The sequence below is a fragment of the Simochromis diagramma genome, unplaced genomic scaffold (genome assembly GCF_900408965.1).
Source record: "Simochromis diagramma unplaced genomic scaffold, fSimDia1.1 OVJJ01000753.1, whole genome shotgun sequence".
NCBI lineage: Eukaryota > Metazoa > Chordata > Actinopteri > Cichliformes > Cichlidae > Simochromis > Simochromis diagramma.
In genome coordinates, this window is record NW_024387523.1 from 14502960 (window position 1) to 14527411 (window position 24452).

Genomic DNA, 24452 nt, shown 5'->3' on the forward strand with positions numbered 1-24452 from the left:
AGCCTCGCTTTAAAGGTGCTGGGTTTAAAGCTGAACTTTAATATTATAATGCAGAGAGATGCATTTGGGTGCCAGCTTGTTTGGTGCATAAATCTGAAACTAATGCTATAAAATGAATGCTATCTTCATAAAAGTTTTCTACTTAGCTCTTCTCTCAAACTGCTTTAAAGGGGCACGGATTCAATTTTATGGTCATTTTGGCAGACACTGCGGCTGAATTATGCTCTCCGTATATTGCAGTAACGTTCAGCAACACTGCAAACTATACCCTGCACAAAGGCAGGATTTATTGTGGTACTTGACTGTACATGTGCTTATAAATTTACGCTTTGGGGGATCATTAGTGTTTTGAAACTTTGTGCCCTGACAATAGATTATCCTATTGACATCGCCAGGTATGGATTAATCTGCCAATTAGTCCTGTGCATGCAGAAATGACCCGTGGAGCGACCCGTTCGTAAACTGTCGACCTCTGCCTATGGTTTACAAAATCTTACAGACAGTTGTGTAATGTTTTAAGACACGTATTCCACACGTGATTGAACTGGGCTTTGCTTTACATAGTACGCTAGGGGCACATTGGGGTGGGAGACCCCTCCCTCTTTCAGTAAATTCAAATCCATGCTGGGGTATAGCAGAGAGGATTCGCCATGTGTGATTCGCTCCACATGGCCAACGCTTCGTAGTTGTGCCAAACAGCCCGAAAGACGACAAAACAAATGGCGTGGCTGCACTCATTTCGCCCAAAGATACCCCCTCGACGTGACCAAGAGCAAATGGGGCCTGCTGTTGGACTTTGAGTTGTGGATCAGAGAGGGCATGGCTCCACTCTTTGCAGAAGATGGATGCCGTCATGGAGAGTAGTAGCCTACGTGTCATTCCCACAATGCGTGAGGGCCCAAGGAGTTTCACAGGACCTTTCCCCACTCAAAATACGTACAACTGAATGCGCTCTATATGCAATTTGACAATATGGTGTCAAAAAAAATCATTTATGAGTGGCCCCACCCCCTTTTCCATCCGCTGTGTCGCCAATATAGCGCACTTAGCACAGCCGTGCGCACAAGCCCTCGCAATATCAGCGTCTCCCTGCTATGGGCGTGCGTGCGCGCACCGCCGTTTTTACTATTCCTCATTTGACCAATGAGAGTCGAGGCTGTGCAGAGAAAGGCACACGAATGTGATTCTAGTAAAGATACACTAGTTTCTCACGGAATCCCTTTACGCACAAAGCTCGCCAGGTTTTTTCCCAACACCAATCCACTCTTCCCCTCCTTTTTTTCTTCACTCCCCTTTGCTGTCCCCACCCCAGACTCCCGTGCAATTTTCCCCAATCCCAAACACTTAATTGAGCAATTGGGATTCCTCACGTGTGGGCTGATTTGTAGTTTGAACACGTGGCTCATTCAAAAAAGCCGGAATAGCTGAGGATTTTTTTCTCTCCCCCCTTCTTCTTCTTCTTATTCTAGGCTCTAGACTTAGAGGCGGGCGCCAGCCTTACCGTGTGTGACATTCTCTGTCTCTTTGCCAAGGGGTTTGGAGGAAGACACAAAGTAGTTTCTCCTCCTTTTCACCCAGCCCGCCATCGTTCGGAGACACGAGATTAATAATTGAGCATTTATTTATTGCGCGATAGAGACAGAGGGGCGAGGGAGCGCAAACGCACTGTGAGGCTGCCAGTTTAAATCTATCTGTGGCTTGAACGACCGGGAAGCACGCTACAGCCACTCCGTAGTAGTAAAGGCGATTTAGGCTACTCCAAACACTGCACATCCGCGAGAGCAAATAACTATCTCTCCCTCAGCGTAAAGATTGTCCCTTTCGGCGCAGAACATGAATAAGCTATACATTGGCAACGTAAGCGCAGAGGCGAGCGAGGAGGACTTCGAAACTATCTTTGAGCAGTGGAAGATTCCGCACAGTGGTCCATTTCTTGTCAAAACTGGCTATGCGTTTGTGGATTGCCCGGACGAGAAGGCAGCAATGAAGGCCATCGATGTTCTTTCAGGTGAGACAATCTGGGGCAAAAAGGTGCTATTAGGAAATTATCCCAAACTGCTGCAATTGTGTGAAGATTGCTTTACTTCTGGTGTTGGTGGTGGGGGGGTACCCTATGAGAAACGCATGTAGTCCTGTAGGATGGGGGTGTATCCAAGCGTTTCTTTCTCTCACACAACCTTTACTTGGCCTTTTGACACCGTGGGGCTCACACAAATGGCTTCCCCCAGGTTTGAGTGAAATTCTGCCCTTGTAATTTGACTGAGTGTGGCTTGGTAAAATGCTAGAGTAAACTCCTCAGTGTGAGCAATGCACGTTATGTCCGTTCAGGGCAGCGAGCGGGGGTTGTGGAAGCCGTGAAGTGAACCCTTATTGTGAGCTCTATCACACAGCCCCAGCTTGGCACGATTGAAGAGTAATGTGTCGTCGCTTTCACCAGTTTCTACTGGAACTTGCACTCTTCTCCAGGTTTCAAAATACAGGCCTTCTCCAACAGCCTCCACTCGCTATACTGTGAAGCCATTTCGTCCATGCTGACACACCAGGTGGTTTAATTGTGTTGGCCTACATTTGGCCAACACAAACTCAGGCAGGCAATCCACATTTAGCCTTTTTTTGTACACTAATCACTCCAACCCTTCACGGCTTGTTGTCTAATTTCAAGTTAAGCGTGCACCTACAGAACACGTAACAGCTGAGCTAAACTCGTTCACTATTTTACGAATAGTGCTAATGTCAGGCTCATATGTCCTCGTGCTACCAGTGGCTCGCACACTTTGAACAATTTGTGCTCCTATGCGAGAAATATCCAGCTCGCAGTCATGCTTATGTATGCTTCTCTGGATTTTTAGTAGTAAACATTAACCCCGGTTTTCTTTTTTTGGGGGGGTTGTTTTCTCAGCAGTATGGAGGCCTACACGAGATGTCATGTGGTTAATGAAATTAACGTTGCTGTATTTTGATAATCTAAATTTCTCTTTTCTTTTTAAGGTAAAGTTGAACTTCACGGAAAAGTTCTCGAAGTGGAGCACTCGGTCCCTAAACGTCAAAGGTACGTGGGTTTTTATTAAATAGTGCTTGGTTAAACTCGTAGAAGCCCCGCATATATTTTTAAATTGTAGTCACCCTCTCTTCCTCGTCACTCTTTTTTTTTTTCTTCTTTTTTTTTTCTTTTACTTTGACCTCGTGTGTGTCTGTGCGAGTGTGTTTTAATAATGCTGCATGTGTGTTTGTTGCCAAGCTTTACATATTTATTTTAGTTAAAATACGTACGCCCATCACCCCCCCCTCTTTCTTTTTACCCTGAATGCTTTTTGGGGTCAAATAAAAGGGGCGTATGGCGCTCTGTTCCTTCCTCTCGCCATGACTGAGGGGGTGCTCCCAAAACCGTCGTGCATTTGAGTTAAACCACCTCATGGTTGTCTTCTCCTCGCTTGCTCCATTCCCTCTTGTGTGTATGTGTTTAGTGTATACGTGCAGTTCTTGGCGATATTAAAGCACAAAGCTCAGGGCGAGTACCAAAGTGTGCAGGCTGAAATGTGTGCTGAGTGAGTGCAGGCTGGATTTGAGGCGTACAGGCCTTGTGAAGTCGTCCATTTGAGAAGGATCTGCCCGTCATTCTCCCTTGTTTGCCCTACGCTTCCGCCCTCCTCAGCACATTGTGCTGCTGTTGCATGAGATGGACTCCAAACGCGAGTGGAATGGGAGGTTTGGGACCCAAGTCACGAAAACGCTATGGTTTCAGAGTTAGACGCCCGTAACCACACTGGGCGGTTCGGTGTATGATTTCCAAAGGTGCACAATATATTTTTTTGTGTGGTCCTCGGAATATGTGCAGTGGACTTAAAAATAGGGGCTATTTTTGACATGGTGTGTGTATTTTTATATTTGGTGGCGATGCTGTTTGGTGAAAAATTAGCATTTCCTGAATTAAATTGCTTTTGGTTGATGATAGTTGCGACAATTTCTGACTAGTATTGCAGGTTTGCATTGTTTGCTCTCAACGTTTAATTGTGATCTGCTCTTATGTAAAGAAATGGGTCACACTTGAAATCACAAAGTCCTGCTGAAACACGTTGGCATAAAAAAAAAACTGCTCCCCGTGACTTGTATTTATTTAAAAAAGCGTTTTGGATATAAAATGGAGCAAACGCAGAAATCGCGAGACCTTTACATGAAATGTATTTTCCACGTGGACATCATAGAAGCATTTCCCGGTGGGCTGTTGGTCTAAATTGTAGCTTGGTTAAATAAACCAGGTGTACTTAAATGAGAATTTGCGTCAGATCTTCAGACGTCCCCTCTAAACGCTGTGGTGATTGTGTTTTTGTGGACACCGCAGAGTCGAGTTTGCGCCACATTTCAGAAAGGTAAAAAAACGTGCCCTTCCTTTACAACATGGAACACAGTCAATGGGAACAGTATTCTGAGTATAAGCTACACACACGCGCACACACACGGACTCTGGGGCCCCTCTTTGCACTCCAGCTTGAAAATATGAACTGGGGGGCTTGGCCAATCACCTTTGAACCTATTAAGGGGGAAGTGCTAGAGCAGACGAGAATCAAGGTGGGGTGGCTATAGTTTGGAGTTCATACAGATTCCACTGAATACGATGACATGGTTTGTGGGGATGTGGTATTTTTATAGTTTCAAGCGAACCAGGTTGGAGCCGAATTACATATATATTTTTGTGCGTATTCCCATGGCTCTATCACGCGTGTGACCAAAAGGGCACCAAAATTATGATCTATGCATTTGGTGTAACATTGGGTTTGTCTTAAGGAGTCTTAAAAAATGGGATAGGCATTAACAGAATAACGCAACGTAATTATTTAATTGGAAACGCATTTTCTGCACATACACGGCGCTCTTGGTTATTTAACTTTGAGTTAATTTATGAACGTTTGCTTTTTACGTTGCATGACCTTTTTCTAAAATAAAAAAAGTGTTAGTCTTTTGAAGGAAAAAAAAATCCGCCATTTTAAAGATAACATTCACTTATTCTCGCCAATATCTCCTTTATACGATTGTTCTGTGGAAAGCGTGTAATTTTTCTTCAGCTTAAAAATTCAGTTGTGTAAAGCTCTGACCTAGTTTTATATTTTTATGTATTTGTGTATGTATACATTTAAAAAAATAAATAAATAAATGGTTTTAAAAATCTCCTATGATGCAATTGCACCACAGGTAAACCCAAACTGAGGTGGTGTATAGGGTTGAATTCTACTCTACTTGGATATATTTTTTATTTTTTTTATTTTTTTCAACAACTTAAAAAAATGCAACTTGCCCATTCCCACGTGCACATATGTGTCACATGTACAGGAAGAAAGAAAATGGCATGGTTGTAAGGGGGTGGTGGCCCCACGCATGTATGCGTGGGTATGTGTATTTGAGAGGAAGACCGACATCAAACGCATGTTTAAATGTACGCAACTTCCTTTAAACTCAGTTCTTTAGTAACATTTTAGTCCTGGTGATTTTGTTTCTAAAGCTGGGTTTAAATTGTAAATTAAATTGAGAGTGTACTCAAACTTCTCATGGTTGCTTATAGAAATCACTCCTAGTGTAAGAATTCTCGGTCACAGGGTCAGCGTGGGGCCCCACCTGCACCCCCCCCCCCCCCTCCAAAAAAAAGAAAAAGATGAGTTGGGGTGCCAGAGAATTATGAATGTGGCCCCTTGTTTTACTTGGACTGCAGGCAAATGCTAACTCTCCCTCAGTCTAGACTCAAATCAGACTGGCATTGCACTTATAGCTTGTTCTTAAACCTGTTCTGTAAGATCTGGAGGTAAAGACATCGGTGCGTAATGGCTTTTTGCATATGGCAAGCTCTAACTGTTCAACTCTGGAACTGCCAAGAATTTCAACATATCCAAGTGCATTAATGTAGTTTATTGGGTTCATGGTTTGCATGCACGTAAGGCCTGTGAGGGCAGTGGAAACCAGACTGTGTGGAGTTCAGTCATTCAGAACCTCTGCCTTCTGAATAAGCAGTGGCTGTGGATGGGCGTTGAGCACAGACCTCGTGTGTTTCTCTCTGTCAACAATGGTGTTGACGTACAGTGCTTCATTATGGGGGGGGATGAGTGAGGAAAAGAAATGGAGATGACTACAGGTATCATGTAGCATTATTCTGCTCAACTTGTGAACGCTGTTGTAGTATACATTTGCATGCTTGTGTATACGTGTCTATTGAAACCACCTGTATGCACGGTCTCCCATCAGGAGGCCACAGGTCTCAGCTGGGCTCCAAGAATGGGGACGAATGTGTAGAATGTTGGTCCGTTTGAAAGTAAATAAGGTGCTCGGCCTCCTCCTGGCCATCACATGACGAGCCAACCCTAGTCACTCTTGGCCCTCCCTCCTTTCCTCCCCCTCCCACTTTTAACCCTGCTCTACATGTTCCTGTCAGTGGACTTGTCCGTGTCCATGGCAACGGGGCCCCACCCCCACGGGGCAGAGAGGGCCCTTGTTACCCTTGCTTGAAACTGGGCTATCCCCCCCAATACCACACCCCACTCACACAGCCTCACACACACCCACCCCTCCCCAAATCAAAGACTGGGACTGGGGAATGTATACCACCCACACCCCCACCCCACCACATACCCTGGCTGACTTCTTGTGTGTGTGTGTGTGTGGGTATAGGTTAATCCAACTGGAAGTGCTTTGTGCATTTGCACATTTCGCATGGCGTTCCCACCGCAATGCAGAGCATACCAAATGTGTGGGGAGATGCTGCAAGATCAGCCAGGAATGGCACAGTGGGCCGGAAAGGGCTGAAATTCCTGGTGGGAGTTATTTGGGAAGTTTTCTTTACAATTTGCCCATTTAGAGTTAAGTAGTTTCTTTAATGCGTGGTACTAAATATATTGTACCCCTATAAGTGTGACTGTAGTCCTAGTGGCTAAGTTGAGTAATTTCAGCTTTATGGCCCTTATTGCAGCGGTCTCCAACCTTTTTTGCGCCACAGACTGGTTTATGCCCGACAATATTTTTCACGGACTGGCCTTTAATGTGTCGCGGATAAATACAACAAAATCAAACTGGTACCAAAAAAAAAGATTTATTCATAACACACGTGAAAAGACCCAGGAAATCAGAGTTAATGATCAAAACGATAACAAAATAACGCTGAAAACCGATTTTAAAAACCCTGAAAACCATACATTTCCCACCTGAGCCTCAACTCTTGCGGCCCGGTACCAAACGACTCACGGACCGGTACCAGCCCGGGGGTTGGGGACCGCTGCCTTATTGTACACATGCAGTACAATTTTTAGTGTGCGCACATTCATGTATGGCAAGTTTCAAATTTGTGTAGTAAATCTTGATCTTAAAAATTAAGTTCACTGTGTAAAAGGGGAGTTCATCAATGCTGCATGTTGAAAGGTGCCATCTTGTGCAAACTACCACACTGTTAATAGTCTTTTTTTTTTTTTTTTTTTTTTTCTTTAAAAAAAAAAAAAAAATTCTGCCCTGTACATGTAGATCCAGAGGAGCTCAGGGACATTTGAGGGAAAAGAGTGAAAATATGTAGTGAAATTCTAGACTTTACACAAAGGGCAAAAATGTGCACGTAACGCTAAACTGCCTGCACGGAAGTGTGTGTGTATAATGTGCGACGTGTGTGTGTATAATGTGCATGTAAAGGCGATGTGGAACTGGTCTGGGGTCAAGGTTTCATTCCACGTCGTGTGTGTGTGCATGCCTCAGCTCCAAGCCATATGTACGCCTTTTCTTTAGGGGGGTGTGTGTGTGTGTGTGTGTGTGTGTGTGTCAACAGGCAGCGGACTTTGGAGTGGCTTGTACTTTTCTCACATTTTTACACAACATGCAGACAGACCCTTATGAAACTTAGAGTAACTGATTCAGAAGGCCTACTGTCTGCATGACCTCCACACATAACCACTACACTTATGCAGCTGTAAACATAATGAAAGTGGGAGCCATAAGCAATAATTCTGTCTCAATTATTCCTTCCTATGCAACAATACAAAACTCAACTGTTTGTCTCCACTTGCGTCTGCTGCATGCACACTCTGAACAAGCGGACTTTTTTTTTTTTTTTTCTTTTTTTGACTCTTCCTATGTAGTGTGATGTAAGGAGAGACGAGAGAGGGGAACCCCCCCCCCCCCCCCCAAAAAAAAAACCAATGGGTCTGAGCCTTGAAGTTGTTAAAATCTTATGATTCTGTACTATAGGATGCATGCTAGAGTCAGGTTGCGTAGATGAAACATTTTAATACGTTATTCTCAGTGCGTTTCCCCCCCAGCTTTCTTCTTGATGCATCTTACTACTACCACCATCTGTTGGATTTACTTTTTATTCCCCCCCCCCCCCCCCCCCCTGTCCCCTTCTTCCCCTTGTCACTCTTTGCACTCTGTAACACAGCTGGTAATTTGGGAGAAGGGCGTGGTGTATGTGATTGTGTGCGTGTGTTACATTAATTTGAATTTTGGGAAACTTGAAACTAAACTACCCCACTTGTGTTTTGTTTTTTTTCTTTCTATTTCATGCAGGCTGTTTCAGTACACCTGAGTTTAGAGTGGAATTAAAGACCTTCTGTCAGTGTCCATCTTACTGAGAAATAAGTCCTTTTGTTTTTTTTTTTTGTTTTTTTTTTTAAAAAAAAAAACCCCAAAACACAAACCTCTTCTGTACTATCCTTGGTATTGTCACTTATTAACTAGCTGTTGCTTTCTCTTCCATCTTTTGTCCCATCTACCTTCACTTTCTTTATCCATTCACCCCTCACCCTCTTTCTCTCTTGTTCTCTCTCCAGGAGCTGTAAGCTGCAGATCAGGAACATCCCGCCTCACATGCAGTGGGAGGTGAGTGCTAACAGGCTGCTAACCGCTTCCAGGGCGGGGCACCATGGGGCAGCCCAACTGGGCTCTCATTTAGTGGCCTCTGGAGTTACCTTGCCTCCTTTTGGGTTTCAATTGAGCATGCACTTGATGATTAGTTTGACTTTGGCTGCTGTAGCTTAGTGCAACATACTGACCGGTATCGGTGGGTAAGGAGGGTGGGGGACTCTTACTAATGTCACTAGGCAGTTGACAGTCGGGATTAGAAGAGATTTTAATTTGTTTTTATTAAATTTTCACTACCTTTGAGTGTTGTGGTGTTTTGGCTTTTTATAGAAAAACAAAAAAAAGATTTAATGAGGGTAGACTCTCCAGATGATGCTGACGGGCTCAGGCAGGAGTATGTTTGTAGCACTGGTTCTACATGCGTTTGCTGCTTGCAGAGACTTGTAAAACAAAAAAGCTGCTTGCTGATGTTTTTAAATGGGGAAACGTGAGTTGATTGTTTTGCCATGGTGTCCTTCACCACTGATCACATGGGCTAGTGTGTGTGTGTGTGTGTGTGTGTGTGTGTGTGTGTGATGAGGCTTTCACTTTCTATGTGTGTTCTTGCACAAAAAAGTGGAAATGAATTAAAAATAAATCAGTGTTGTCTGAAGGGTTGTGAAAGATTCATGCAACCCAGGGGTTGGCCTGGCTTTAAGTCCTCCTTTAGTGTATGGCAGTGCATTTTTTTTTTTCCTTTAAATTGTCATTTTACTTGTTTGATACTTGTGAATTTTTCTTTGTCTAAAGCATACAATGCATGTGGGTATTGGTAGTTTTATTATTTGCTACAGGTATCGGTACCTGACATTGAGAAAGGTGGCTAAATAAAATCAGCCCTTGCTCAATTGTATGCAGACCACTGCAACAGATACATCTGTAATGCTTTTGTCAGGTTTGAGATGGTTAGCGGTGCAAGCTCACATGGAAGTGAGGTGGATCTTAATTTGCTGGACACATTTTACGCAATGCACAATTTGAGGCTTATTACGCTGTTGCATTAAACTGTAAAAAAAAAAAAAAACTGTTTATTTTAAGCATTGTCTGAAATAACAGTTCAAGACTTAGTGTTTGCTTTTCAGCTCCAAAATGACAGCTGCTACATAAAGTAGTATTTAACAGGGTGTATTATTTGACTTGATTTTTGAGTTTCATAGTGTACCTTGATATATTAGACACCCCCCTTCCAAACAAATTTTCTCTTAGTTCTGTAAATTCTTCAGAAAACTGATTTTTAAATTTTACAAAATTGTTCTCAGATAAGTTTATGAGGTTAAGAAGTGAGTATTCTGATAGGTTTAAACTAAGCTGACGTAATTAATTTGCACAAAAGCTACACGTGAAATGGGGGGTGGGATGAATACCAATAGAAATGTTGAGCTTTGACATGGTCAGGACTTCAAGGCCGTTGCCTGATTAGTAGGGGAAAGAAATGGTCTGTGTTGAGCAACAGTCGTGTGTGTGTGTGTGTGTGTGTGTGTGTGTGTGTGTCATGCGTAGCACCCCCCCCCCCCGCATTTAAAAAAACAAACAAAACAAAAACTGGTGTCTGCTCCACGTTCTTACACACTAATCTGCTGGGCACACCTAAAAGATTTTTTTTTTTTTTTTTTTAAAGCTTTGAAAATGTTGCAATTTATCTAAAGTCAAAATTACGCACTTACATGTGGAATGTGGCAGCTTTAACACAGCTTTACGTGACTCCCTCCCCCCAGCTACGTCACCTCCACTGCAGAGGTTTAGCTGTCTTGGCGTGTGCTTGCACTGCAATTTATATATATATATATTTTTTAAAAAGAATAATAATAAAAATCTGCTTTGTAAAGACCATGGAAGCCAAACAAGAGAATTCTCATATTCAATTGCACAATTGTTCCACACTGTTCTGAACTACAAGAGTGTAAAGGTTAATGCATGACTTTAGATTTCAGCCTGCTTCAGTCAGTATGATCAAATGGCTACGGACACGCTCAGGGTTTTTGTATTTTGTGTAAGTAATGGTGGGCTCGCTTTGCCTACGCATGTCCCTTAACTTCAGATACACCCATGTTCTTACTATGTAGCGAGGCAGCTTTCTCTAAAGGTGACATGGAGATTCCTCTCCCCTCAAAAGCGAGGGGGGAGGTGATTTAGAAAAATGGAGGAACTGAATAGAAAGAAGTCTTTTGATGCAAAGGCCTTGTTTGTATCTTATCAGGTAGATAAGACAAACGGGTCATATTTTGTGTGTGTAAAAACCTTCCAGCTAGAGAATGGTGGCGAGAGTAGCAGCGTGTTCACGAGCTGTAGTGAGTGGGTGGGCCTGGACTGTTTCCCCTTCCCTTCCATGTGCGCTGATTCACAGAATGTGTAGCATGAACTCACACCCCTCCCCCAGCTGCTGCTGTTTCCTGCTGGAATGTACCCCACCCTTTCCTGAATGGCCTGGATTCCCATTGGCCAGACTCTGTAGATGGACAGGCAGAGTAGCCAGCCAGCAGCCAGTAACTCCTAGCTTCAGGGAACTCGTATCGGTGCTGGAGCAGCCAATGATGGAGAGTGGAGATGGCAGAGAGGCGGGAGGCCGTCTGGTTGGTGGGTTGGTAGGGTTGGGGTGCGAGGTGGGACAGACGGGGATGCGGTCCTGTTGGCTAGAAAGTGGGGTTGAGCTCCTGAGGGTGTGGCCATGGGTTCAAGCATGGTGGAGGTCTTAGCTCAGATGGGAGCCGGCTCGCTCCCCCCTCCTCCTCTCGCTCACATTTGATCACATCTATGAAACTAAGTCCCGTGGTCTCGTGATTTGAGCGGATTGCTAGCATGGTGGGGTTCTCTGTTATGTGCATATGCTAAGGTTTCTCCCAACGCGCCTCTTCGATGTGTGGATTCAACATGCTGATGATCTTAATCTGGTACATTTGCCACTATTCAAATCCCACAAACAAGTCCTTCATTATGCAATTTATGCTTTTGTCTGCCTTTTACAGCGTTTCTAAGATTTTCTATTTAAAATGTTACTTATGTTTTATTAAAAAGAAACAATTAAAAATAAAGAATGAAAGACACCAGCTTCCCACAGGGAGTGTCATATTTTGAGTTGACAAGCTTTTACAAGAAGCAGCGAATTTATCAGTGTAACTCATCTTTGAACTTGGGTCCAGAATTGGTGGAGTATGTCCCGGCAGTGGGCTAGGCCTGTTCTTCTGGATGATCTTCTGTTCACCAGTGGGTTCAGATCAAATCCTTTAGACACAATGTACTCATTTTTATTTATTCATTTTATTTTATTTTTTTCTTCCCTCTCCCCTCAGGTTTTGGATGGTATGCTTGCTCAGTATGGTGCAGTACAGAGCTGTGAACAAGGTAAATATGCTGTTGATTAAGCCTCGTGTTACAAGACACACCCTGCACTGAAATCAGTTTTTTCCAAATCCTTCCTTACTGTACAATTGTTTTCAAGTAAATGCTTTATTAGCTTCCTAATGAAATTTTAGAGTAACCCAGGTTGGTCAACTTTCACCGTCATTGTTGGATGTGTGCTGACTTTGTGTATTCTCACAGTAAACACTGATACAGAGACTGCAGTTGTCAATGTTCGGTATGCTACCAAGGACCAGGCGAGGCTGTGAGTACGCACACACAGTATTCACGTCATTAACCTCTATCTCATCTGTCTTGATGCCTCTGACATGAATCTGCTCAAGCTCCCCCCCCCCCCCCCCCTTTTTTCCCCTTCCCCCCACATTGTGTTTGACACAACATCAAGTTCCTCTGTCAAGTGTTCTTACAGTGCACCTGATTTCCTCCTTCCAACACCCAGTCTAGTTTAATTTGACATGCAATGATAACTGGGGCTGTGTGTGTGTTGGAGATGGAGGGGGTTAAATTGGCCATCTGGTGCCCCCTGGTGTACATGTATCATACTACTCTGCAAGAGTGGTTGGAAGAGTCTCTTGGAATAATTGATCAGTTCATTAAAAATCTAAATCCTTGAGGCTAATGAGGGAGATGTGAGTGCTGACAGGATAACTGAAAGGTGGCGTTTGGCAAGATCCCCAGTACCTGCTGGGAATGTTGAGTTTGGACCTTGTTCTTAAGACACAAATAATTAGCATTAAAGCCTTTGTTTAAATGTCCCTACCTGCTTTTGGTTTCCTCAATTAATGAAGAGTCAAACTTGAAGCTTTGTGTAGGTCTTTTACTCAATGTCTGCAAGCCTTTTGCTCTTAAATTAAACGTTCGGTAGCAATCGAGAGGTTAACATGCCAACATCTTTAATTCTTTTCAGGGCAATGGAGAAGCTGAATGGATCTATGATGGAGAACTATACCTTGAAAGTGTCCTATATCCCAGATGAGACGGCGGCACCAGAGGGTCCTCCAGCAGGGGGCCGGAGAGGCTTTAATGCCCGCGGACCCCCTCGGTCTGGCTCTCCGGGTTTGGGCGCCCGGCCTAAAGTGCAGTCAGACATCCCACTACGCATGCTGGTTCCCACGCAGTTTGTAGGGGCGATCATTGGCAAGGAGGGCGCCACTATCCGCAACATCACCAAACAGACCCACTCAAAGTACGTACACGGAGGTCAGGAATTATACTCGGCATCGCATGTCAGCGGTGTCCTCCTTTCCTTTTCTGCACTGCTGGCCGTTGAGCAGCGATATGATGAGCGCCTTTTCTTTGTGTCAGGATTGACATCCACAGAAAAGAGAACGCAGGTGCTGCAGAGAAACCCATCACTATTCACTCAACCCCTGAAGGCTGTTCGAACGCTTGCAAAACCATCATGGACATCATGCAGAAGGAAGCCCTTGACACAAAGTTGTGAGTTTATAACAAAATAAGTAAATGTGTACCTTAGTTCAGTTTTGTCACCTATTAACCTTTGGCTGAATCTACTGTTACACTGAACTAAAATGAGGGTATAACTGCAAACTGTGATGCTGTTATTTATAATTTTATAAATAAATCACTTTGACAAATCGTATCAAAGCTGCTTCATAAAAACAGCTTTCCACGTCCCTATAATGGCTCACATTTTTAACTTCTTACGAGTTCAGACGTCATATCTTGGCTTTGCTTAAAAATATATCAGCCCTGTCTGTTTGCAGCATGTAGGAAAAGTAATAGAACTGATTGTATCAGATTTTGTTTTTCATTTGACTTCGCAACCCCTTTTCCCACAGTACTGAGGAGATCCCACTAAAGATCCTTGCACACAACAGCTTTGTGGGAAGATTAATAGGTAAAGAAGGACGCAACCTGAAGAAAATTGAGCAGGAAACGGGGACCAAGATCACAATCTCACCGTAAGTTGCAAAGAGTTCATTGAAACTCTACCTATTGACAGTTTGCAGTCTGTGCAGTTGGCTTATAAAATTACACCACACTTTGAGAACAAAATAAGTTCTAATGCACCTCCAACCTTTATTCTGTCCAGTCTTCAGGACCTAACCCTGTACAACCCAGAACGGACCATCACAGTAAAGGGCTCAATTGAGGCATGTGCAAAAGCTGAGGAGGAAGTGATGAAGAAGATCAGGGAATCCTATGAGAGTGACATGGCTGCTATGAACGTAAGCAATTTAAAAAATAAAATTTGAATGAATCACTTTTTCAAAGGGGAAATCTGAAGTAACTTTGTTCCAGTAAATATAAATGTGACCGGTCACATTTATAAGTGACGTAGATGGTCTGTTAATGTTCTCGGCTTTCAAGTACACTGGCCAGACATGGCCGTTAAACAGGCCCCGGGTGGGGGAGGTGGGGATTTTCTGGCAGGTCTTAGAGCAATCAGGATACTTTCTGTGATTAGGGTTTACATAAAATCAAGAAATCAGATAACAAATTAATCTGCTAAGGAACTGGAACAGTGACGTTTACATGTACGGGAGTGATCTGGAACTACCATGGTGTAATGGCACTCTTTCATCCTCAGTTTTCTTGTAAAGATACGTGTACATTTTTAGTGCTTTATTTTATGTATTAAGTCTTCAATACAAAAGACACTTCCACATGTCAGGTATTGTGAAATCAGTAGAAAGGAATACTTTTTTTTTTTTTTTGCTACTCCAGTGGCTGTGGGTGAAGAGGGAATTTTGCTTAGTTTCCTAGCAGAGCTCACTGACCCCCCAATATGTCTGTGGAAATCATAACAGCTCCAGGAAATTCCCTTGAATGCTAAGGAAAGGAGCATCACTGCTTCCTTTTAGCATGGGATCAGCTGGACCTCCTTTTTTTTTTTTTTTTGGTAAGAGGAGGAAATCCCATCTCACGATTCAAACGTTACACATTTAAACCATTCACGAAAACAAACTGTCAACGTAACTGGGAAGAGGTGCAGGTCATGTAAATGTTAACTAATGGGCCATGGCAATAAAATGGGAAAACGCACTTGATATTTTGAGCCTTCGCCAGCAGGTTTTTAAACCACAGGTGATTCTTAGACTGCTGTGATTTTTTTTTTTTTTTTTTTTTTTTTTTTTTTTCTTTCTAAATCTGTGTGTAAAGTTGCCTTCTATGATCTCATTAATTATACATTTATTCCAGTTAAGCTCTGTACATGAAGACTGAGCTATATCAAAATAATACCAATAAGTGAAGTCAATCTTTTAGCACACTTAAACTGATTTTCTTTTTTTTTTTTCTTTTTTTTTTTTTTTTTTTCCCCTTCATATCTTTCCTTGGCCTTTATTTATTCATTTTTTATTTATATATTTTCCATCAAAATCGGGGAGGGGAAAACCCCACAAAATTGTGGTGAGTAACTGTACCATTAGTCTTCCTTCTCAGCTGTTGAAACTGAGTTTACAAGGAATGTGAAAACAGCCTGTGAGAAGCTGCACTGTGCGATTGTTTACAAAGTGGACAATGCCTCATTTGAGATTTTCTGACTGTCCTAGAAAATATGCTTCAGGCTCACAATTTGATTCATTTTGCTCGTCCGGGGTTTGCAAATGTCCCAGCTGAAGTAGAGCTGTTTTTGCTTCGGGAGTTGATGTTTAATTCAGAAAATTGTCTTTTTTTTTTTTCTTTTTTTTTTAAAGTTTTCTTCACCTGAAGTGGTGCATGTGCAGACACGAATATGATTTGATGGCAGCTGTCGTTGGAGGTCTTTACTTGTCCACTTAAGTAGTAGAAATTCTGTGATGTAGCGTGGTTAATTGTCCAGTGAATCTTTCAGCTAGTGAGTGGGCGTGAAGTGTGCTGCCTCCAGGCTGCAAGGAGCATTTCCAGTAGTGCAGGCACATCTAAAGGAGACGGTTTCCTGCTGTGAGAAATTAAACTTAAAGCTTGAGGGTTTTTTTTTTTTTTTTTCCCCTTTGTCCAGAGATCATGTGTGATAGCAGTGTTGGTTAGATAATCCATGTGGTGGTGATGTGAAAGCATACAATGTGAGATGTGAATTGCTAACAGAGCTGTCCTTTCTTTGCAGCTCCAATCCAACTTGATTCCAGGCTTGAATCTGAATGCTTTAGGTTTGTTCCCCACTACAGCAACAGGCATGGGTCCCTCCATGTCCAATATCACACCTCCAGGAGCCCATAGTGGATGCTCATCATTTGGAGTAAGTGAGACGCTCTTGCAGATATGTGCTTACTGCATACACTACATTACACAACTCCAGTGCAGCCCATGTTTAATTGTTACACTTGGTGTGCTGGTTCCTTGGGTCAGGTTGGTGAAATCTGTTAGAGTAGAGAGTTTGTCTTCAGCCACTCGGTATCATGTTTGTTTTTTCCCCTTTAGTGCAGTCCTTATGGGGGTGAAGGGCCATTTTGGGCTCCTATACTGTCAGCGAGTAGCCAGTCCCTTGCTGTAAGTTGCCCATCCCCAAAGTGCTTTGCACGGCTTGTGGCTGCTTGCTGTGGGGTTTTGTTTTGAGTTTATTTTATTTTTTTTAGGGGGGTTGCATCCAGTTTGTCCTCTTGTGACATTTAGGCAGCTCCTAGTGTGTTTGTGAAGTGAATAGGGAGGCTGTCTTTCTCTGATCAGTTTCAGGAGATTGTTTCTGCTAAATGACATTTGAGTTGTCAGGGAAGGTGAAGGTTTGAACGGCAAGTTCATCTTCTGCATCAACAGCCCTTCTCCACATTTTGTAGCCTGCCAAAGCAACTTGTTAGTGTGCCCTCAGCTGGCACATGGACTGGAAAATTGGACTCGCTCCAAAACCAACAAGTACTACTTCTGGGGTTTTTTTGGTTTTGTTTTTTTTGGGGGGGGGGAGAGTGCAACCACCTCCCTTTCAGATCTTGAGTCAGCCGCACTAGAGACTGGTGATTTCCTGGTCCAGTTTGCATTAAGGCTCCATAGTGTAATAGCTTATTTAAACATTACTGTCCACTTGAGATTTTTATTTTTTTTTTTCCTTAGCAAAAATTAACAAGTTCCATCTAACGGTAAACCTTTGCATGCAGCCAACTCGGACTATAGCTTCTGTAAGCAGAATCGGTGTGTGACTCTGTTTGCAAATGTTTTAACACCAATCTGAGCATGCAGCACGTTCCCAAAAACACCCAACGATTTTTGGGAACATGCTGATCAGTAATGAGTAGGAACCCCACTGGACAACAACGGTAGCATCTGCGTTTACCGCTGCGGGGGCAAACATGGCTCTTCTGATCAACCAGTGATTTCAAGCAGAGGGTGTAAGCACCGATGACACTTAATGAGTTTAACAGCTTCCACAAGATCGACTGTTGGCATTTGCGCGTTGGTGTTTGAAAGTTGAGCAAATGTTCTGGGGGGGGGAGGTCTGTGCGTGCGATCTTCTCCTAGTCGCAGTAGTACTAAGCTGTTTATATCCAGCAGGGACACCCAGAATCGGAGACTGTTCACCTGTTCATTCCTGCACTTGCAGTGGGCGCCATCATTGGAAAACAGGGTCAACACATCAAACAACTGTCACACTTTGCCGGAGCCTCAATCAAGGTGAGTGATTGACAGGAGGGTAGAGACTCTGAATGTCAATGATAACATTTTGATGCTTGCCGTCTTCCCGTTTTCATTTGATGGGAACTGGAGCATAAGTGAAGTATTTTTTTCTATTCTTTTTTTTCTTAATGACCTCTTTCAGATCGCCCCTGCAGAAGGAATGGATGCGAAGCAGAGGATGGTCATCATTGTCGGACCACCAGAGGCTCAGTTTAAGGTGTTGCACGTTCACGGGCCAAATGAATGCATTAAACGCTCATGCTAAGATTAAAAATTAAGATGTCACTTTATTTAATCATAGCGGAAGTTTGCATTTATCTTTATTTTATTTATTCGCGTGTTAGTGGAGCAGAAGTATTACTGAAAGAAGTTTTACCTAATTCGGTAGGATTAACCTGTGCTTGAACACATCTGACTGCAGGCTCAGTGTCGAATCTTTGGCAAGTTAAAAGAAGAGAATTTCTTTGGACCTAAGGAAGAGGTGAAGCTGGAGGCGCATATCAAGGTTCCCGCCTTTGCTGCTGGACGAGTTATTGGGAAGGGCGGGAAAACGGTAATCTAGATTCTTTCATGCCCGAATTATATTCGGTTTATATTTTTGTCCCTAATAAATGTTTTGAGTTAATTTTGATCTGTTTGCAGGTAAACGAACTGCAGAACTTGACCTGTGCAGAAGTGGTGGTGCCCCGGGACCAGACGCCTGACGAGAACGACCAGGTTATAGTCAAGATCAGTGGACACTTCTTTGCATGCCAGGTGAGTTGCATAAAAGAAAAGTGCACTGGGCATGTTTTTCTGACACTGAATAAACTGCTATATATTCTTTGCTTTTCACTGTAGCCATACAGTTAATTTCCATTTATAACAAGAACAATGTTACGCACGCTGAGATGCTTCCAAAATTACTTGATTTAAAAAACAAAACAAAAAAAAAACACTAAATTTGGCTATTTGTCTAACATTTTGCACAGGAGGTCAGCATTCTCATTGCGTGGCATCCTTGTACACTTCATTTTATGCTTTGCTTGGCAGTTTTAGCTTAACACTTGTTCCTCTTGTCACCTAGCTGGCCCAGAGGAAGATTCAGGAGATCCTAGCCCAGGTGAGGAGGCAGCAGCAGCAGCAACAGCAGCAGCAGCTTAAGCCTACATCTGGACCGCAACCTCCAATGCCACGCAGGAAATAAACATCCAGCGGACCTGGAGGAACGGTGACAGAATCTTGCAAGAAGACTCGACAGAAGGACAGATGCAGCAGAGTCCAGGAGGGGGAGAAGACGATGACGGCAGTCGGTCCTAATGCTCATCTCAGGGGTTAAAGGTTGTTGGAGCCCAACCAAACATCCTCCCCTCCTTGTCTTACTTGGGACTGCGTAGCTGATTTAAGAAAAAAAAGAAAGACCCTGCGCCTCTAAAAGTTCCACCCACTCCGCCTCTCTGCATCTCTGCGAGAATGTACTCCTGAGGGCTCCCACCGTCGTCACCTGCCCTCACAAGTGCGCACCCCTCAACCGCTCTACTCCTCCCCCAAAGGATGTGTTTAAACTTGTATTTTTTTGTTTTCTTTTTACACTAGAAACACAAAGAAATAAGGACCCCCGCCCCCCTCCTATCACCGCCTTGGTGTTGTACTTTAAACATGACAAGATGTTTTGGTTGACTTCAGATTTAGCGAACACCTGGTATATATATATTTTTTTCTTGATGTTTAATTGGTTGGTGAAGCTTATGAGTTTTCTCTGGAATGGAAAAAGGCATTGCTATCAAGGTCCTGTTTGGACCACCTGAAAGATTTATTTGGGGAGGTGGCGTGGGGAGGGGGGTTGGCTCAGATTGTGTGGGCCGTGTTTAGGGGGGGTTGTTTTAGGACAGGACCCCTGAAAGGGTGAATTATATGGGGCGTCCTGCCCTTGTGATAAGTGGCATTTTATAAATTGGGATGCATTTTACAGATAGACCTATAAACAAAAAAGAATTATATTAAAAATATATATATATATTTAGAGTTGAGGGCAGCGCCACGACTGACACAGGGAAATGGTGCCGAACTGCTGCTGCCCAGGAAAACCAATTAAATATGCATTTTACTTAACTACCTCAGGATCTAGTACCTCAGAAGAGAAAAGATATTATATATATGGAAAAAAAAATTGTTCCTTTCTTTTTTTTCTTTTTTTTATTTTGCTTTGTGGTGTTTTGTATACTTTATAAAGCTGATAGTCTTTGAACATTTTTATTTTTTTAAGAAAATTTAAAATTTTGGTCAGCTGCCAACTGACCTTGCCTTCAACTCTGGTGCTTTAGGTGGCATTGTACATGTGTATGTGTGACTTAAGATGACCCTGTACATAAAGTCTGTTTGTACATAGCGGCCCCGGAGCAAGAGTTGGCGCCCCCTCAGCTGGCGGCTGACAGAAGTATAGAGAAAATCGCCTCAGTTTTTCCCCTGAGGGTCCACCATCTTCAGAAAGAAGTGCAAAACAACTACGACATGCAAATAATGCCAACCGTACATAACTGCAGCAATGCAATTTTTCTTTTTAAATTTTTTTTTTCGGGGGGGATTACCATAGTTAATGATAATGGTACTTTAATTTGTCAAAATTTCCTTTCACCTTCCTATTTGAGGGCTGTGGTCAGGGTGCTGCAGAGAATACTGTAATGGGGTCCTTCCTGTAGCTGCCCTTAAGTCAGCAGAGCATGTGTTTGTGGTCTGTTCTGTTCCCAGGCCTCCTGCCACCTTTGTTGGTGAGTGTCTTAGCGAGGTCCAAGCCCCCACTAGGTTTAATTTCACATAGAGCGAGCTTTGTCATTTCACAGTGGCCCTTGTAGCAAGGCCATCAAGTCGATGTCATTAACTGCCTGGTGAGGGTAGGGGGAGTCACACTGATAGATGCAAACGTAACTTTTTTTTAAGTTTCAAGGAAAATGATTTAAACAAAAGGATGTTCTCTGTAACCCGCAAATGTACTTGATGTTTCATTTAGTTATGCTTACAGGGAATAATGAGCCAGGATAGGCACACACCATACTGAGTGAACCCTGACTGGCATTTATTTTAGGAAAAAAAAAAAAAAAGGAAAGAATCCAAAAATGTAAAGATACAGTTTTCTTTTTTTTTTTTCCATGCCGAATGTAAATATGTTGATTGTGGTAAAAGTGCTTGAGTGTATCCATGCTTCCACAGTAGAACGCCGTCTACCTCAGCTGAGGGGGCGGGGGGTTGTTGTGGCACTAGGCACCCAGCCCTGCCCCCACTGAGCGCCAGCGCGCACTGATACCTCAGTCCCCCGAACACTTTCTATTTGGGCGCGCCTTCCTAACACCGTGCTTAACTGAGGGGCACAAGTGATACTTTAAAAAAAAAAAGAAAAAAAGAAAAAGTCCCTAACATCTCCCATCTCCCTGCCAACCCACCCTTCCCCCTTCCTCCAGTTTATTTTTGATCTACCTCTTTAGAAATGTATTTGAAGTAGAGGCATTCTTCTATTTGTTAGAATTTAACCCTTCTCCACACCTTTACGCTCCCCTCCCCAGATAAGATTAAAAACTAAGATCATGAACTCTTTAGAATTGAGAAGAATCAAGTGATCAATTTTTTTCCAGTGTTTATAAATATATACATGTCTTGACTTTAATTGAAATCCTCGAAACAATAGTTATTTCCTTCTGCTCTCTATTTTTGGTGGTGTGGCTTCCATGTGAACTTTTGCTTTAATTTTTCTTTTTGCATTCAGTAGCTAAAACAAGACAATACAGATTTTTTTTTTTTTTTTTTTTTTTTTTTTTGGATAAAGGGCCTGCCTATTGTTTCTGATTTGTAAGACTTCAAAATAGATAAAAGTCCTGTATTTTTTTTAATTTATATTATTTTTTTTTTCCTCTTTTCTTTTCTTCCCCTTTTGTCTTTCTCAGATGTTACACTCGCTGATTCGGTAGCTGTTTTGTTCTGTTAGCATTTCTTGGCTGTGTAACGTGGAACATCCTCCTTGGTATGGGACAGATGCGGGACCGGGCCTGAGTTTTTGTAAAAGTGATCAAACTTCAGCTTGATATTCTCTCCTCTGCAACAAAGCTTGTGCCCCTTCACCTCCCCCTCACACACAGCTCCACTTGTCAAATGCCTCTAAATAAAGGAAAAACAAAATGGAGAAAAACATTTGACACAAATGCATTTTCTTCTAAGATGACTGGGATGCTTTAACTTTTACAGTTAAGTATGATATTACAAAGTGTTTGGGAACCCCAACTAGAAAAAGTCCTGAGGTGCGTGGTGTGTGTAAAAGTCAGCCTCTGCTGATTCTGTAGCTGGAGTTTTTCAGACCTGCTCATGGTCTGGGTTTCCATGACGGAGCAGATCCTGAGGGTGTTAGGTCCTTGGTTAAACTGGATATGTGACAAATGGCCTTTATAATCCGGTTGACTGACCCTGTCAAACATAGTCTTTATTTATCACAATAGGTTCAAGAGAAAAATGGACTCACCTGCTCTATTTTCTATGAATAACACTAAAAGAAGCTGTGGGAAGTTGCTTGTAAGAAAAGGAAAACCAAACAACATCATGAGGTTTCAGCAAAGACCCACCAATCTTGTTTTTGATCAACTTGATTAGGTGATCATCAAAATGTGAGCACCTCTATAAAAGCAGCTGTCTTGGCACTGTGCTATTCAGGTGTGTGATAACACAATGCCACATTTTCTCGGGAGTGAGGTCCCAGCAAATTCACCCCAAGGTCAGAGCATGTAATGCCCAGAGGCCTCCAGAATTAGAGCCATGTCTTATACTCTCGAGGCCTCAGCAAAATTGGAGACACTGATCAACTATGATTTGTTTGGAAGGGTTCCCAGGAGAGTCTCTTAGAGCTTTACCCCATTGCTTAGCAGAGATGGGCAGTAACGTGTTACAAGTAACGTGTTACTGTAATCTGATTACTTTTTTGAGTAACGAGTAAAGTAAGGGATTACTATTGCAAAAACGGTAATTAGATTACCGTTACTTTCCCGTAGGAACGCTGCATTACTGCGTTACTAAAACCGTGATTTTGCGAGAATGTGACGACAGTGACGTAAGCGAGTGCGCCGTTAGTGACAACAGCTGTGTGCAGATCAACAATGGATCACATATAGATTGTGGGAGAGAGTATGAGCGTGCAGCGTTTAAAGCATGGAAGTACTGACCTTTGAGTTTGATTCCATAAAAAGTGACAAAAACATTAGCGCCCATCGTGCGTGGGAAGAAAACTTCTTTTTACAACGAAAAAACCCCCTAAACTTCCAAGCAAGCACCGAGTGCGCAACGAGGTAATGGGGAAACTCACAGAGAAACTCGCGGATTCTTCAACTGACCGCGGCACACCTGCACCAGGGTAAACCTCCGCCTACCGCAGTCCTGCTTTACAGGTGAAAATGGAGCAAAAGGACCGCTGAGTCTTTGACTTTATGTTCTGCTGTGTTTTACTTGCATCTATTTGAAAGAGTGAGTGTAAACACAAAAAATATTTTATTTTATGTGCTGGAATGTGTAGAAAATAGGTTTAAATGTTAAACTAATTTATTCAAGTCAGAGAATGTTGCATATAATTTTTTTGCTTGATGCATAAAGTTAAAAGATTAAAACTGATAAAACAAGTTTAAAAAAAAGAGACTTTTCCATTTGATTACATTTTGTATGATGGATTATGTAAAAAAAGTAGAATTGGGCTGAAAGATCTATCGCTTTATTACCTATTCAGGTTGTAAATCGTGTTTTTAAAAAGTAACTAAGTAATTAATTACTCTTGAAAATAAGTAATCAGTAAAGTAACGGGATTACTTTTTTGGGGAAGTAATCAGTAATTAGTTACTGATTACTTTTTCAAGTAACTTGACCAACACTGTTGCTTAGGTTTGTGAAGTTGCATCTGAAACAATAGACATAATACGCAGTGCTACATTTAGCAGAAACCAAACGGTGTATCCACACAGGCTCAGCCCAACTGTCTAGGTCTGTGGCAGAGGGGTAACAATTTGGGCTAATTGTGCAGCCACAGGACCTGGGCACTTTGCAGTGAAGTATTGACCATGAATTTCTCTGTATACCAAAGTATCCTCAAGTGAAATGTGAGTTAAGTCATGCAACAGGACAATGATGCCATGGATGGCACAAAATCTAGAACTGACTGGTTAAAGAGAACATGTTGCAATGGCCCGGTCAGCACCTGAATCACAGGGTGTACTTTACACAGGGATGCAGAGAGTCCTGTGAAAACATTTTCCACATGATTGAAGTCGTGTATGAACTCGATACAAGTTCCACATGTATTGAGTTGACAATGCCCCAAATTCCAAAGCAACATACGTTAGGTAGTGCTGCATTAGAGAAATATTTAAAGTCACCTGGTAAACTTTGCTAAAGGAGTGAAAAATGTTTAATAGTATTAAAAACTTTAAAGTTAACAATTTGCCTCTGTGCAGTTTAGTGTACTGTACAGCAAAAGCATTAAGTATATGTTGTGTGAACTACCTGCTTTAAAATAGGCGTCGTGTGATTTGATTGCATTTGATTTGCAGTGTTTGTTTTGATCACAATAATATACAGGATTGCGTTGGGTTACAGGAAAGTGGTGACTTCATTGCTTGCTTTAATAGCCCCAAACGATAGTGCTAATGGTTAAAATCTAGTTTTTCACTAAACCATGAATTTTCTGC

General features: G+C 42.5%; 1 protein-coding gene across 3 annotated transcripts; it reads left to right on the plus strand.

Annotated features, from left to right (window-relative positions):
• The first annotated feature begins 1332 nt into the window (after nt 1-1332).
• igf2bp3 (insulin-like growth factor 2 mRNA binding protein 3) lies at nt 1333-21901 on the plus strand. Of its 3 annotated transcripts, none has more exons than XM_040020440.1 (15): nt 1333-2008; nt 2989-3049; nt 8790-8838; nt 12147-12198; nt 12397-12460; nt 13124-13402; nt 13522-13656; nt 14019-14141; nt 14273-14408; nt 16268-16399; nt 17641-17763; nt 17909-17983; nt 18188-18319; nt 18409-18522; nt 18833-21901. In XM_040020440.1, exons 1-15 carry the CDS (start codon nt 1834-1836, stop codon nt 18950-18952), a joined length of 1770 nt encoding a protein of 589 aa, XP_039876374.1. In that variant the 5' UTR covers nt 1333-1833; the 3' UTR covers nt 18953-21901. The 3 variants fall into 3 exon arrangements, with proteins under 3 accessions (XP_039876374.1, XP_039876375.1, XP_039876376.1); XM_040020441.1 differs by having other exon boundaries at nt 1334-2008; nt 17644-17763; XM_040020442.1 differs by lacking the exon at nt 1333-2008 and adding an exon at nt 2084-2827.
• The last annotated feature ends 2551 nt before the right edge of the window (nt 21902-24452 follow it).

Coding starts and splice junctions, on each gene's coding strand:
- igf2bp3 (XM_040020440.1), top strand. CDS start 1,834: ATGAATAAGCTATACATTGGCAACGTAAGCGCAGAGGCGAGCGAGGAG. Junction 13,657..14,018: donor GAAGCCCTTGACACAAAGTT/GTGAGTTTATAA, acceptor CTTTTCCCACAG/TACTGAGGAGATCCCACTAA. Junction 18,320..18,408: donor TTGGGAAGGGCGGGAAAACG/GTAATCTAGATT, acceptor ATCTGTTTGCAG/GTAAACGAACTGCAGAACTT.